General features: G+C 32.1%; 2 protein-coding genes across 11 annotated transcripts; one reads left to right on the plus strand and one right to left on the minus strand.

Annotated features, from left to right (window-relative positions):
• Positions 1–2,036: 2,036 nt before the first annotated feature.
• On the plus strand, positions 2,037–8,158 carry LOC100816663 (interactor of constitutive active ROPs 4). 10 transcript variants are annotated; one of them, XM_003543104.5, is made up of 5 exons: positions 2,037–2,410; positions 2,538–2,656; positions 4,791–4,872; positions 5,953–6,032; positions 6,806–8,158. In XM_003543104.5, exons 4-5 carry the CDS (start codon positions 6,019–6,021, stop codon positions 7,923–7,925), a joined length of 1,134 nt encoding a protein of 377 aa, XP_003543152.1. In that variant the 5' UTR covers positions 2,037–2,410; positions 2,538–2,656; positions 4,791–4,872; positions 5,953–6,018; the 3' UTR covers positions 7,926–8,158. The 10 variants fall into 10 exon arrangements, with proteins under 10 accessions (XP_003543152.1, XP_006594682.1, XP_040864302.1 ...); XM_006594619.4 differs by having other exon boundaries at positions 2,139–2,410; positions 5,950–6,032; XM_041008368.1 differs by having other exon boundaries at positions 2,139–2,410; positions 2,572–2,656; positions 5,950–6,032.
• A 1,241-nt stretch (positions 8,159–9,399) lies between these two features.
• Positions 9,400–14,427, minus strand: LOC100817564 (splicing factor YJU2). Its single transcript, XM_006594624.4, has 8 exons — positions 14,270–14,427; positions 13,297–13,512; positions 12,747–13,031; positions 12,459–12,524; positions 11,666–11,719; positions 11,437–11,544; positions 10,320–10,401; positions 9,400–9,728 (listed from the first exon to the last, which is right to left on the minus strand). The coding sequence occupies exons 2-8, from the start codon at positions 13,492–13,494 to the stop codon at positions 9,541–9,543; spliced, it is 981 nt and encodes a 326-aa protein (XP_006594687.1). The 5' UTR covers positions 13,495–13,512; positions 14,270–14,427; the 3' UTR covers positions 9,400–9,540.
• Between the last annotated feature and the right edge of the window lie 2,125 nt (positions 14,428–16,552).

Here is a 16,552-nt window from a genome sequence, read left to right on the forward strand (position 1 = left end):
TTTTCCTTTTATAGTTATTATTGTGAAGATAATAACATTATTTTAACTTCTTAGATAAATATTCTATTTTCCTTTTATAGTTATATTATAGAGATCATTATATTCTTTTATTTTTGGACAATATATTTCAATATTATTTGTTAATAGTATTTTCATTTTACGCTTCATTGTTTCGAAGTCTATAAATAATTACATTTACAAGACTTTACTAGTCTTTTTTTATAATATATAATTCGTGAAAGTTCTTGTGTTATGTGAAGTGATAAATGCTCGTAATATTTTTTTAACTCAATATTTGTATTTTTTTTGGAAAGGTAATATTTGTAATTTTGGATCTTAAAAACATTTAATTTGTCTTATGATACTGATGATCAACATTAATAATGTTTTGATAAATTACTATCATAAAATTAACATTTTGAATATTTTATATAAAATTTGATATATATATATATATATATATATTTGTAAAATGAAAAAAATTAAAAAATATCAATTTACAGGGACTAAATTTTTTTAAAAAATAAACTTATAAGAATTAAAATTAAAAATTAAAAATACAAACTTACAGCAAACAAAAATATATTTAAACCTTTTCTTTGACATGAGACTTAAGATTAGGGCTAAAATTAGTACATACACCAATCACAACGGGTGGAAACTAATACACTCATAATCATCATAAAATTTACATTTAATATAACTAATTATATTGTAAATTATTGTGAGACCTTGAGAATTTAAAACTCAAGGCCCTTGCAATTAGTAGCTCTTTTAAAATTTCGGTAACAACCAAGCTTCAAAGAAACCAATGTCTATTTGTGTAGTAGAGTTTCATGTGACACTAGTTTGCACACATCTTAATTTTAAGCATATAAAAATAAAAAATAGTGCTACATTCGTACCTAATTATTAATTTAATCACTAGTAGCATACATAAATCCACAGAGTTCTTAGATGATTCTATGTCAGGCACGTGGACAATTTGGCTAAGAGATTTCGTCCACTCATACACATTACCTAAACGGAAAGCAAAGTCCATTCTTTATACGCAACATTTTTCATTAATTGTTTTATACTATAGTATTAAATTGTTATTGTTGTTTATATGGTTAATAGTAGTGTGGGTAAATAATTATTTTTTATATGAATGTGTATTTCGCTGATAAATGTATCACTGAAAGATGAAAATAAAAAATTTAGTTTATGAAAATGTAATAAATATATTTGGTCGTTAACTTCCGTCAGTCACCATTCATAAAATAACCTACATGACACAAAAGCATGAATTTGTTATTGAAATGATTGTCAATGTGACTATGCTGACTAGATTGGATGAAAATGTCAATAAGATATCATTTTTGGACGTAAATGTTAGTAATTTTTTGTTGGATGAATATGTCTATTTTTTATTGGAGGAAAACATCAGTATGTTCCATTGATCAAAATGTTAATAAATTATCATTATTGGACGAAAATGTCAGTAATTTTTTATTGGACCTAAATATGTATGTTTCTATCAGACTAATTTGTTAGACCTGAAATTTTATTTTATTTAAGGGTAAAATATAATTTTTGGGTAAATTTTTGCCATTTTTTATCGTTAAAAACATAACATTACAATAATCACTTAAAAAATATATTGACAAACATAATTTAAAATAAACATAATAATAACAACGATAATATTGTCAGCGAATTACACATGTAAGGATAAAAGTGATTATTTATCTTAGCCCTATTCCCCAAAGATTGGGAAGAAGAAAAATCAACAAAATATTACATGACAAATATGTTCTTATGTTGACAATTAAAGATGGTCACATAAGTTATTTTATTAACCGTGACAGACATATATATTTATCGTATTTTTAATATTTTCAAAAATTAAATTATATTTTTATTTTTCGTATTTATGAACGAATTATACGTTTAAACATAAAAATCACTATTTACCTTGGTAGTATTATTCAAACCCTTGTGAGTTTTGAAATGCAGAGCTCAAAGCACGCACCCTTGGACAAAACAAGAGGAAAATGTTAAAAAACTGGGAAAGATTTTTGAATTGTGGAGAAACTGACAAAAAGACAAGAGCTCTTGTGTAAGATACACAAGTTAGATTTCCAAGATGGCAATGCTCTCATAATAATATTAGAAGACATTAATTATTGTGAAGAAGAATCATTTTTCCCAAAATGACCCTTTTGTTTTGTTTCTGTACTCTTCCTCCCCCCAAAGAGTTTGAAAGTTGCACACTCATAAATAAGCCACCACCTAGATAGTGTCACAGTTCATAACAGCTTTAATTCAAACTTTCAAAACCCCATTTTTATTTTTTTTTCTTTATCTCTTTCTTTCTTGTGTGCCTTTCTAGCGTCTTGGACTTCCTGGTTTTCTGCTTCTTTCTGGGGTATGACTTTTTCCCTTCATCATTTTCTCTCTTTTTTCTCTCATTTTGTTTCAAATATATATATATATATATATATATGCAAATACAAACCACTTTAAGTTCATTTCCTCAACTTTGTGTTTATTAGTCTTTGTTGAGAGATTTTTCTCTCTTCCCATTAGTGATGAGATGCTTTGAGATCCTTCAACAGTGTTAGCTGATTGACACCATTGTTCTCTCTTCTCGTGCAAAATAGTGTCATCAAAGGTGAGTGTTTGAAATCTAAAGTATATTCTTATCATTAGTATTGTTCATTAATTTCATAGAACAATAGAACATGTTTTGTTTTATATTTCCACGATGCTTTTGAAATCTATAGTACATTTTTTTCCATTGTCATTTCTCTTTACTTTCTGCAAATATAAGCAATTTTCTTATCACACGTGTGGTGGGCTGACTTTGATTTTTGTTTTTGGAGGGGAATGAATATTAATTTTTTATCCTCAAAGTTTCCAACTTTCTATTGTTTTTCTTCAGTTTTTGAGTGTTTCTTTGCCTACTAAACTCGTAAATGAACACACATTCGGAGAATGCTCACCATGCCATCAAGATCTTATCCCTTTCAATTGTTCCTCTGCAGTGTGCAGTGGCCATTGACCCTTGTCTTCTGAATGCCATTTTTTTTATAGTATTAGTTTTTTATTTGTCAAATCATTTCATTTGTATATCTTTTAAAGAAAGTTTTTATGATGCCTAATAAATTATACTTTTAAATCTTTAATTATTACCATGGTGTCTATTAATCTCAGAAACAGATACAATAATTTAATGGTATTTAATAAATGTTACTTTTAAAACTTTAATTATTACTACTATGGTTCCTATTAAACTTCGAAACAGGTACAATAATTTAATAATCATTGATACCATTAGGAGAATAAAAATATCCATTGTATTCTTCAGATCTTTATATGTCTGCAGGTGGAGTAATTTTTTTTTTTCATAAGCGATTTTTACAATTCATGAGCAATATTTTTACAGTGTTATATTTCATTTTGCTGTACTGTGTTTCTGTATCATTTACTATTTTGAAAGGTTGATTTATTTTTTCACTATTTTTATTTTTATTAAATCTTGTATGGCATGAACTAATTTTTTTTTCATTAGTCTCACATTTCACGCGCACGTGAGTGCGTGATTAATAAATCAATGCAATTTGTCTTATGTTACGTTTGGTTGCATGGTTTTCTTTTCTCTTTGAGTCCATCTGCCAAACATGGCAGTAGGGAATGTGGTGTTGTGTTGGAAGGATTTGAGAAGAAAAGTAAAGAAAATGTGATTAATATTTAAGGACATCGAAGACCCTCTTGCTCTTTGGAGAGCCAAAACTTCCGAACAAATTGCTTTTATCTATGTGCTATTCCCTTGGATGTGTGGTTACTTTCTTTGTCTGAATATGTGTCATGAAGATATTAGTTTCTTGAAACCACGTTTTTGTGAAAAGGGCATATTCTACTATACACATTATTCCGTTATCTATTTGTCCTCATGCAAGGTTTGTAAGAGTTTGACAAAAAAGGTACTTTATGCTATCTTTTTTGACTTTTGCCTAAATTTGTGAAAAAGAAAAAAAAACTAAAATTTATGCTATCTGAATTTCTTTAATTTAAAAAGGAGAAAAAGAAAACTCATGCTTAGAACTCAACATTTAAGTAGTACAAATGTTTTTTATGAAATATTTATGTTATTCACATGTTGCATAACTTTTCACACATTATCTATATCTAGTGTGAAAGAATTGTCATTGTCATAACAATTCATAGTTTTTAATTGCATTGGTTCAAAAAGAGTTGTATGTGGTCACATTATGTTTTTAAGGCTAAAGGTAAATGAACGAAAGTTCACTACTACACTACAAGAATTTGAATCTCTCTCTCTTCATATGCTTCTGTATCCACTATGGGGTAGTGGTGCCATTCCATTTTATAATGTGGGGTCTTGATGGGTTCGGTTTCCTAAAAGGGAGAGACAATTCCAGAGAGAAAGGATATTCTACCATCTGAATATCATTTTCATTTCTGTGAAATGTCATTTGAATCATATAAATAAATAAATAAAAAGAGATAATAAACAGAAGAATATATTTACCAAATAACTGTGGGCTCCAACATTACTTTTATTTTTTCTGGTCTGTGATGGTCAGTCCCCACAATTTTCATAATGACACAAGATCTTGATACTGATTTTCCTTCAATAATTGTTTTACCTACTGCTATCTACAAGTTACATGGACTGATTAACTTCCCAACTATTGATTTTTTTCTTAACAAGTTTGTTTGTGTTACAATTATTCTTTTTTTCTTTTGATGTTAATGAGCTAACCTTTGATGCTTGCTATTAGGCTCTCATCATTGCTAAGCTACTGATTCAAAAAAGAAGTCCATGAATAACAAACTACATTAGACTACAAATCAGAAGCCAAGGTAAAAAAAAGCACTGATATGACTACTATTTGAGGTGTACCCTCTGTCAACACCATTATATACCCACTTGAATATGTGGTGGGCCTAGTGCAATTAATGAGGAAGTGAAAATAGTGTTTACTTCTTTGCTAGGAATATCAGGTTGCTTATATATATATATGGGTCACATAAAAATTCTTTTTTGCCTTTCTTGGGGTGATTGTTTTGTATTGTCTCTATGAGTTTTAAACTGTGGACCATTGTTTTGTATTAGGTTGCATTTACTCCGTTTGTGTAAAACATGCAACATTTACAGCCCTTACATGCTTTTAAACAAAGCAAAAAGCACCGAATAAAGTAGGTTCTGACTCTGCATGCTTTCTTGCTCTTGGGGGTGGTATTAAAGGCATACTTTTATAGCATGTCATTGTTTGAACACAGGACCAGTGTGCGATGTGGGGCTGCTGCTTTATTCATCTTTTTTTATTTTTATTTATCTCTTATTGATTTTTCGGAAAGGGTCTTCTACCTTCCTAGTTTCTAGTGGAAGATAAATTTTGGTGTCTTGGGTTTAAATCAATTGCCTTTTAGTTAAATAGTCACGGTTGTAGTGAGTTGGCTCCTTTATGATAATGTGGGCTCAAGACTTCCAAGGTCATAAATGTACATGGCCATTGTGAATTTCTTTCTCCCTCTATATCTCCTCTTACCTAATTATGGTTTGAAGGAGGTTGAGGCTGGATGTGGGAATATAAAAGCCTAACTGCCATTTACTTGAAACTACTCCATTTGCTTCTTATAGTGCTTGTAGAGAGGGATAGTGAAATGTTGAAGAATGTTTTCTCATTGTCATTTCTCTACTGTTAATAAAAGTTGGCAAGTGCTAAATTGCTAAAAAGGTTCCATGCTCCTACTCCTCACCCCTTTTGTTATAAATGGTGCATTGTTTATCTTGTTGTACCATTTATTCTATCTATATAAGTAGGCTATGCTCCTTCTTTTATAAATATAATTATGTATACTGCTTTTCATGTTTCTAGATTGGATGGGGCTCACTTGTTCATACAGTTTATTCATTTGAACTTGCATTTTTGTTAGCAGGTGAGACTTTTTTAGCCAACAAATCCTTCACAGTATTTCATCGTTTGCTATCTTCAAGCATATCAAATGCCAAGATCAAGGTGTGATAGTCGTATACCACTTGTAGTATGATATCCTATTTCTTTCTGTTTTCCTTGTTCATCAACCAAACAATGCATACCACTGTTAGACCTTAGTGCTGTCTCTGCTGCATAAAAGAAATCGTGGTGCATTTGTAAAAATCATATTGATATTTGGTTCTTCCCTGGTTCCAATTTTATTGATATATCCGCACTATATAGCTTTAACTCTCCATCTTCTCTAATGAATAAAATCTGTATGATGAATGGAAATGTATCGTATCTGTTAATGATGAAAACTACTTCTGAGCCAGCACTTTTAAGCTAAGTTTTGGGTTACATTGATTGTTGAGTGTTTTAGAGCCTCTTTGAGCAATTATTGTCACTATCATTGAGAAATTCTGCATAACATACTGATGCCTTGTAAGATAAAAATTATTCTTTGGTGCCTGATGGAACAAGCCAAGTTTTGAAGTTCAAAGTGTTTTGACAATATCAGTACATGATGATCAATGTAAGGATGAAGGTTCAGATCACCATTGTGAAGTCTGTTGAAACCGAAACGTGGTTTCTGTCTGTTTTTGCCTAAAGTATACAATGTTATTGTTGATCTCTATGCTATTAATCATGTTATGATATATTATTGAAAATTGGATTCTTACAACACAAGTTTGATGTGGATATTTACTATGTTGTGTCCCATGATGAGAAAAGCCAGCCAATTCCATATCCATTTTTCAGTTAACTAGTAGTTTCTTTATATAGTTTTTGATGAAGCCTTCATTTCCAACCAGGGGGTCAGAGTTGCCTCAAAGGCAGTCTCCACGAGGTGCACATCAACATCGGACATCAAGTTCTGACTCTGATCCATTGCATCATCGGCCGATTGCTGACCGAAGTCCAAAGCTAGGAGATCGGCGTTCCCCCAGAGGTACTCAATCTGAGGGATTAAATCAGAAGAAGCTAGGAACTCGCATTGCAGATTTGGAATCTCAGCTTGGTCAAGCACAAGTAGAGTTGAAAGTTTTAAAGGACCAGCTAGCTTCTGCTGAAGCCGCAAAGAAAGAAGCTCAAGATGAGCTAGTGAAGAAAGCTGTGCAATCAGTAGTGCCAGTGGTAGAGAAGCTCCAAGAGAAATCCACTTCCAAGAATGCTCCAGAGACTAATAAAACTGAAAGCAAATCCCAAGATATTATACCTGATGACAACCAACAAGAGACTGATGTGTTTGAAGTTCCAATTGAGAAGTTGACAATTGAATTCAGCAAACCTGCTGATCAATCAGAAAAGGAAACTCAACCATCTGAAGACTCTAACGCACCAGCAATATCAAAGCCTTCTGTGGATGAACACGAACTAACACTAAAGAATGACGAAATTGCATTGTTGAAAACCGGTTTGGAAGAGAAAGGAAAGGAGTTAGAGTCCATGACTAACGAAAAGGAGAATCTGAAGAACCAACTGAATGAAGCAGTTTCAAAAGTGTCTGCTGCTCAAACCAAGGAAGAAGAAATGACCTTGCAGTTGAACCAACTGAGAGAAGAGTTGGAAGCCAGTAAAGCCAATGGAGACAAGTTGGATGAGAAGTTGAAATCTATGGAAGCAAGAAAGGAGGGGTTGGAGTCAGAGATGAAGAAGCTAAGGGTGCAAACTGAGCAATGGAGAAAAGCAGCAGATGCTGCAGCAGCAGTGCTTGCTGGGGGTGTGGATATGAGTGCAAGGATTCCTGAAAGGTGTGGCTCCATGGATAAGCACTTTGGTGGCACATTTGAGACACCTGCTGGTAGATACAATGGCTATGTGGGGTCTCCCGGTATGGCTGATGTCTTGGATGATGGTTTTGGAGGTGGTAAGAGGAAGGGTTCTGGGATTAGAATGTTTGGTGATTTATGGAAAAAGAAGAGCCAAAAGTGATTTATGGCTTATATATTCAGTGAGTGAATTAGTAGTACTTTAACTAAGGTCATGTTTTGATGGTAGCAGAAACTTCCAAAGCAGTTGCTTACTGTTTTGCATCTTTCTGGTATCTTTAGTCTTTTGTGGTATTATTAAGGCCATTAAGCGTGTAGTGTTACTGTTGCATCATCTGTGCAAGGTAGTGATGTGAACTTTTTGAAAGATGGATTATATATTTCACTTCTCCTAAAGCTGTGATGAGCACTTTTACTTGTTTTTAGGCATATTCTCCGGTTTTGCACTACTTGGAGTAAAGAAGATGCTTCATTTTCTGTTAACTTTGGTATGACTCTAAAATAACGTTAATATATCTTAACTGTATAGTGTTTGCCAGTGAGCAACTTTTTATTGAGGTAAAGTAGATTAGTGTATCAAATAACAGCACTCAATTTTGTGGGAGAAGCAAAGCTAGTCATGAACAGAGGAAAATAATATCTAGAAAGGCGAGTGCAAGATTCGTGATGTGATGCCTAACTGTCCACGTGATTGCAGTAAAACTTTTAGATGAGCTTTCTATTTCTAAGATGAATAAATCACGACCAATAATAATTCTGCAAAATTCATTTGAGGAAACAGGTTTGATAATTGTCTAGTGGCGTCATTCTTGAAAGGCTACTTGCTACTTGAGTGGTGATTATTAATCTTGCGGTAATGGATAGTTCTCTAGCAAAATTAGTTCTATTATTTGTTACACAGTACACTTATATTTCTTGTTTTGGATTTCACGAAACAACTAAGCTTAAATTAAATTAATTTTTTCCTCTAATTTATTGTTTTGGTCCAATTTAATTCTCTAATTTATTTCAAATTTAATTTAATCCTCTCATTTTTAAAGAATTCAATTTGATTCTCACATTTTATTTTCATCTAACACTGTTAAGTTTATGTCCCCGTCCACTTAAGGGAGGGATATATCATTTTACCACAGATTTCACCGTTAATAATTTTGACGAAATGAATGGTAATAATCAAATTGAATCCTTTTTAAGAATTAAAGGATTAAATTAAATCCAAAAAATCAGAAGACTAAATTAAATAAAAATAATAAATTAGACAAAAAACTAATTTAACCAACAACTAACCCCTTTTGCCAACTTGAAAAGTTCTCATGCAGACAGGTCAGTAGTGTGTTGTGCATCTATATGTGCCTGTCAAAAATTCTAAACATTGTCACAAATTTAAATTTATATCAATTTTTAGCCCAAAACGGTAATGTTTAAAATGCTTAATTCATACTCATTGTAACTCAGACTTTTTAACACCAAATTGTAACAATCACATCTAAATGCAATAATAATCCAATCCTACAGCAGCACATATAACAAATCTATGCTCTATATACAAATAAAATAAATTAGTCTAATTTATGCTTCTTTTCTTCCATTTTCCTTAAACAACTTAACAACATAACAAGCATTTCTGCAAATTACTGTAAGAGCTTGAAAACTGTGATTTCTATTCTAGTCATAAAAGAAATATGTATATGACACCCCATTCCATTGTAAGTACAACTTACAATTACAATCCAATGAGAGCAACAGTTAAACAAAAAGTCATTCAATATTTATGGCTACTAGTCCTCATCATCACTTCCATAGTTTTGACACAAAGATAGTAGTCCACTAGTAGTATTTGTTTTACTATCTTCCTCTTCTTTCTTTTGTTCTGGTTCTGCAGGACTTTTAACATCTGAGGTCACTGGTTTCTTAATGACAGAAATCCTCACTAAAGAATTAAGCTTTCCACCACTGCGTGAATTTTCTGCAAATAACCAACATATGGCATAATGAGCTACATTCCCAAGTTGATAGTATCATTAAACATCTTTTCCAAGAAAAATAACAAATACATAAATAAATCAAACTATAGCCAACAACTACACATGAATCAAAATGAAACAATGCACATGTGAATGGTATACACCCCCTTTCTGCAAATCATACTAGTGTTAAGAAAAAGGCTACACAATGATTATGCAAACAAAGACCAGATTTGTGCAGAGCTCAAATCAATATATTATTACAAAGCAATCAAATCTGATTTTCTTTTTAATAGGCAGGAGGGTTGCCTGTATAACATCAATGTCAAGTCAAACCGGTAATGGGGGTTGGGTTCCTTGACTAATAGTACCCATTGAGAGTGAGATAACAAATGTAAGGTAAAAGCAGATCAATTTATATAATACACAATTGAAGATGGTCCATCAAATTGATCTGCTCTCATGTTAATCCTCTTTCAATAGAAATGACTTCAATGAGCGATAACATTACTTAAAATTCAGTGTACATGATGCATTGGTAAAGTTTGATGTATCTATCTAGTTGATAAACACATTAATAAAAGTGCACATACCTTGTTTGCCATAATCATCCAAACTGGCTTTTGTCAAAGTGTCAGTTGGTTTGCTTGGAAAATCTTCTGAAATCTTTTGCCTCTGCAGACAGATACAAACATAAGCTCAAACAGTTCTACATCATTTTGTCATCTTAAATAAACAAAACACCAGACACCTAAATAAATGCTCAAAGCCTCAATTTTGCAAAGTCAGAAAAACTTCAACTATATGTCGAAAGTCAAAACATTTGATGATCTTCACATGTAATACCATATTTCAAGTTTTAAAAGTCCAGGTAATGTAAATATATAAAAAATATAAACTTCCTTTTGAAAAAAATAAATCTAAGCAAATAATTTTTTAGAAAAGATACAAAATTAAATGGTAAAAGACAAAAGGCAAAGATCAAGAGACATGCAACATGGCATGCTAATATCTCTCTGAAGATCTAAGAAACCCCCTTAAACAGACCAATAGAAAAACACTCCAAAGAAGCTAGAAAATATGCATTTAAATTTTAGGGAATGTTGAAAGTCAGAAATGCAAGTTCTAGATTATCATGTTTTGTTTTTTTGCCGAAGTAAACAAGTGTGTTTAACAAGTCTTTTAAGTGCAGCTTCATTTCTGACACTTAAAGAGAAAGAAAAAAAAAACCCAAGTAGCCATTTTTATGTTGTGGGCACTGTTGAACTTCATATGTAAGTTCTCCCTTTTTGTTTCTTTCCCGATCAAAAATGTTTTTTTCCTACCACTTTGTTACTCATTTTTACAATCCTCTAGGTCATTTTGTACATCCTAATATTAACAATCAGAAACTTTACAGAACCTGACAAGAAATTTCAAAAGAGCCAGACAAATTCTGAATGAATACTGAATAGTTCAATCAAATTCACAGATAACAGCTGGTTTAGAAAAGGAGAGTAAAAAAATGACTCAACATAATGGTGACTGAAAATAGGAGATATAAGAGTAATGTCAGGTTGAAGGTTAAAGATCTTGGATTTCAGAAGTTCAGAGTGGGACGAAAAAAGATCATAAGTGGGGTGCATGATGCTGCCGTAATTAATTAGCCTAACAAGACATTATAGAAAAATCTATTACTACAACACACACATCCACTTGACATCATCTTAACTTAGGATTAGAACTGGATGTTTCGCCATGTCCATTTGAAAACTGAACCAATTCCTCCTCTGTTTCAATATCTTCATCACGAATTCTTCTGACAAAACCGTCTGAATTCTGTTTAAGATAGTATAAAACAAACCATATAGATTAATTTCAAAACAGAAATAGACTGAAAATAAAAGTAGCTAGAAGTCTAGAAGGAGGAGAACACGAAGTGCAGGATAGTAATACTTGCATGAAAGACAACTGATTTTATCAGAGCTTCGTCTTCTTCTTCCAGCCTTTTCTCCTGAAAGCATTATATAGGTTAACTAAATTATCAAGGGGGGAAATTGATAATTAAGGAATGCTTCAAAATTACACACTATAATTCTGCATACCCCAAAATTAGAAATAATAGATAATCAATGTTGACACTGGTTGTCTAGAAATAATAAAAGTTCAGGGGTAGCAATTAAAGGGTGTGCATTCAAGTTTGCAACCCAAGTTCTTGTCAAGAGAAGCAGGATTTTGGTTCCAAAAGCACTACTGATATAGCGCTGCAAGAAAATACCAAACACCAAACCAAAAAAGCTGTTTTTGTGATTATCAAAACAGGTTTTAAAGAGAAATTAAACAGAGTTGAACAAATACTAGTACGAGAGACTTTAGTATAACTACACATAAATGAAGCCATACTATATCTCTAATACGAATACCAATAAATTAAAAAAAACTTCGTACCCCATTGCCCAGAGGCTCTTCGCTATGCGAAGGTATGGGGAAGGGATGTTGTACGCAGCCTTACCCTTGCATATGCAAAGAGGCTGTTTCCGGATTCGAACCCATGACCAACAAGTCACCAAGGCACAACTTTACCACTGCACCAGGGCTCGCCCTCGAATACCAATAAATTACATTTCAAAAAAAGTTTAAAAGTTTCAAATCGTATATATTCCTGCTCCTTTTGTAATCAAGAACTAACCCTTGCTTCAAACAGGAAATTTCTTGAGCAAAGTAAATATATTATATACCAACTTTTATCATACCTTGTCAGCTGCTGTGCGCTGCAGAGCCTCCAGCATTTCATCAACACTGACAGTTGCATGCCTAGACTGGAAAATGAGCGAGTCGTGTTAGCAATTACCATAGACAGACTTCACATTCATGCACATATGCAATTATTGGAACAACTCATGCAAAATATTAGTCATACTTTTACAGCAAAAAAGCACTATATTCTACAATTATAATGCCCAAATCCCTATAGAATCATTTATGCACAGGTTTAAAATTTAATACATCATTGTATACAATGCAGTCACAGTAGCAAGTACCTTCATTGACTTCATCTCATCCAATGCAGCAAGGATGTCCATCTCCCTCTTAGAATCCAGGGTTCTATTTTCCAACGATTTCATAGCATCTCCCATCTCTTCAGCTTCCCTCTTCTCCTTCATTTTATCAGTTTCTTCATCTTCTGCACGCCAAGGTTCAAAATTTCTGGTCGCACCAGATTCAACAATATAATCCGAATTCTGCGGATCAGTCTTCATGGTAACCTCGGCTGAGCACTTGGTGCATTTAAAGTAGAACCTGAATATTTGAATTCCCAGATATGTCTGCCCAAAATAAATCAAACAAAAAGTTCAATCTCAATGTCATAACTGAATCAAATGACACATAAAGCAAGAAGAAATTATGAACCTCCGATTTCTATGAATATTTTAAACATAAATGTATAATCAATCATTGAATTGAAGAAACCCAATACAAAATTCCAAAGAGACAAACATTAGCATTTCCTTTTAAAATGTATACAGATTAAACTGAAATGCAGGTACTAAAGATTGAAATATTGAAACTGTATTATAATAATAATCAAACCTCGCCAATAACATCTTCCTTTCTGGAATTGAACTTGGTTCCTTTGTAGATGTAATTGCCGCAAGTGTTGCATCGAATGCTCATCGGAAGCATCATGCGGACCTTGATCTGCTGGTTCTTTGGCCTTCTTGCTCTGGGAAGCTTGGAGGGATCAAAGTCCGGTGGGTAATACTTGTTCAACACCTTCCTCTCTCCCATCTTTCTTCAAATTTCTTCCTGCACTTACCAAAAACCGAGTTAATTGAATTCAACAGCAGGAACAACCTCGGATAACTGTGTGACAACAACAATAATAACTACGACCACAATATGGATGATTGGGGCTGAGTTTGTGTTGGAAAAAATGCTCTTTCAGACTTACATCTTTACACTCACAAATCATATCTCTCTAATTAGTTTAGTGAGTGTTTGGATGTGCTTTGGCAAAATTGATTTTCAACAAAATTGATTTTGCACATTTGCACAATTGATTTTGGTTAAAACTAATTTTGAAGTGATATGATTTATGTTTGAATGTTTTTATTATGAAATCAAGTTAGGAGAAAAACTAATTATAAAAAATTTAATCCAACGAAGTTAACCAAAGTTGCTTCAACTCAGATTCAATTCTGGAGCTAGAAGCACTTCTCCAAGGTAAAACCACACATGCAGTTATCCTATTAAAATATTAAGCAAATTTTCAAGAATTCCCCAAGAAAATACGATTTTAGCTCCAAGAACTACACATGGGCAGGCGTAAACCCCCAAAAAAACAAGAATCAAAATTCCCTATAGCTTTAATCCCCTTTCAATCAGAACACGCAATGCTTGAAAATTGAACAGAACGAAGGCAAGACAAGTAGACAAAGGAGAAACCCTTGGAATGATTGAATTAAGAGAGGTTCTGAAGCGATTGCAAAGAAGAGGAATCCATTGGTGAGAGGGAAAGAAAAATAAAATAAAAGAAAGAAAAGGAGGAGGAATCGGCATATACCTTCTAGAAGTCCTCGCGTCGATGACGGCGCCAAGGTTCGAGCGGGAGCGGAGAGTGTAGGACTAGGATCGCAGATAGCGGAGGGAACTCGGAACTTGAGTTTGGGTCAAGTCGGAACTTTACCTTTATCCACCTTAACGATGATACCTGAAAGTTAAAAGTTTGCGGTAGGTGGCATTAGATAAAATTAATTATTAAAATATTTGAAAATAACAAAATTATGGTTTGTTTAGAATTTAATTAAAAATATATATTAAGAATAAAAGTGAAAAAAAAATATAAAAAATTAATTAAAATGTCTTGATTAATATAATTTTAGTAAAAAAATTTAAATTTTTCCTTAGGAAAGAAAGTCCAAGTTAATTGGTTTCGGGGTTCACCAGGACAAACAAAAGCAATAAATCTTTATCCTCTCCAATTAATCAATTTTCAATCGTTAGATTAAATTGGGATATGAGATTTGATCACATTTTCAACTTAATTTTTTTTGTTTTTAAAAATAGTAAAAACATCTTTGATTCTACCCACGACAATATTGAAAGAACTCTCATAATTCTTTTCACTTAAACGGTGGAGGAGATAGCGATCAACTTCTCAGTAACATCATCGAAGAGGTCGTGGATTTTGTCAAAGAAGGAGGCCGTATGCGACAAAATTCACTCTAAGTTGTCGAGTCAACTCGTTGAGCGAGTGATTCAATTTAGAGCACCGAGTCTAGAGCTCAATGGTAAAGATGGGAGCCTCCGCGAGAACGCACTGTGTGGAGCCTATGGACGAGGAAGGAAAGTGCAGAGGGAGAGCAATGACAAGGTGAGGCAACTTTTGGAGTCACTCCATCATGAAAAGTTGAATTTAAGTGGTTTTTGAAGATTTTTTATCGTCCGGTGTGGTTAATTTCCAATGAAACACACTTAGAAAGAATGATTGAGTGGAAAAGATCAAGAGTCAAATACATTTTGGAGTGGAAAAAGTTATATAAGAACAATATTGTTATTTAAAAAAATATATTAAATTGAACATATGATCAAATCAGCCTCTAATCTAATCTAATGATTGAAAATTTGTTAATTGAAGACTCTCCAATTATTTTCAATTGAAAAGGTTTTGGATCCACACGCATAAGGTTCAAAAAATACTTGAAGTACTTACATCAGTAAGATTCTCACATTGGCAACTAACATCAAACACATGTTATTGAGACATGAATTTATTCCTTACCAATTGAACCAATATTTGTTGGTAAATTTTACACTTTAAAAAGTGTTTAAAAATTATTTTTAAATTCTCTTAAAAAAAATTATTTCTAAAATTACTTTTAAAATCAATTAATTTATCATATAGTATGTCAATATGTAATAAATTTTTTATTACTTTTGATATCTATTAAATCTGTGATTATTTTTATTGGTATCTATTAAATTAAAAGTGTTTAAATTTTTAAAAATTCTTGAAAACAAAAATAAATATTTATAAAATCAATTTATTATTTTTTTTGGATTTTTTTGAGTTATTTTTCAAGCTTCTTTTTGTGAGATTAAGTATTAAACCTATCAAAATCAAATTTATCTGATAATTGGATTCCAATCATAATTTGAATTTTAAATTTTATAGATTGAATTTATTTCATTTTTAAAAAATAAATACAACAAATAAGAATTATGATCGGTAAGCATTTATTAAAAATTTGAATTTTTTATGTGCATTTATTCTCATTAATATCCATTTATTATCTTTAACCTTTTAGTCCAATTACTAATCATACTCAATTCAAATTACCTTTTCAAAACACATTCCTCTCTTCACACACATTATTATCCTATTATTTCCTCCTCCACCGTAATTTCATGTTTCTCTCTGTCTCTATCCTCTCCACTTTCTTCTTCAACTGTGACGTGATTCTCTCTTATCTTCAAATGTAAATTTTTGAAGTTATAAAAACTCTCAAAATATTTTATATATCCTGAAGGTAGAAAGATATTATGTTTAAGTTAGATATTTATTTGTTCTAGAAGTAAAAAATGACTTGATTTGTAAAGGCTTGGGAATAAACTTTTTGTAAGAGTCAAAAGTGATTATGAAAAATATTTGTATTTTTATTTGAAAGACAGTGAAAATTTGGTGGATTGTAAAGATGAAGTAATATAAATTTCTCCGTGTATATATCTCAGACTTACTCTTGCTTGCTAAAGACTTAAATTTGATTTTGCTTTAAAACGTTTTCTTAAATTTGATAAGTATCGTTTGTCTGTCTATGACTCCTTGTTTGTTTGCAAAATCTTTGTT

The sequence above is a fragment of the Glycine max genome, chromosome 13 (genome assembly GCF_000004515.6).
Source record: "Glycine max cultivar Williams 82 chromosome 13, Glycine_max_v4.0, whole genome shotgun sequence".
Taxonomy (NCBI): Eukaryota; Viridiplantae; Streptophyta; class Magnoliopsida; order Fabales; family Fabaceae; genus Glycine; species Glycine max.

What these genes read in the sequence shown, in the direction of transcription:
- LOC100817564 (XM_006594624.4), bottom strand. Translation starts at nt 13,494, where the DNA reads ATGGGAGAGAGGAAGGTGTTGAACAAGTATTACCCACCGGACTTTGAT. An exon ending in CATCCAGTTCTAATCCTAAG is followed by an intron (nt 10,402 to 11,436) that starts TTAAGATGATGT and finishes ATCTGTCTGCAG; the next exon opens with AGGCAAAAGATTTCAGAAGA. An exon ending in GGATGATTATGGCAAACAAG is followed by an intron (nt 9,729 to 10,319) that starts GTATGTGCACTT and finishes GGTTATTTGCAG; the next exon opens with AAAATTCACGCAGTGGTGGA.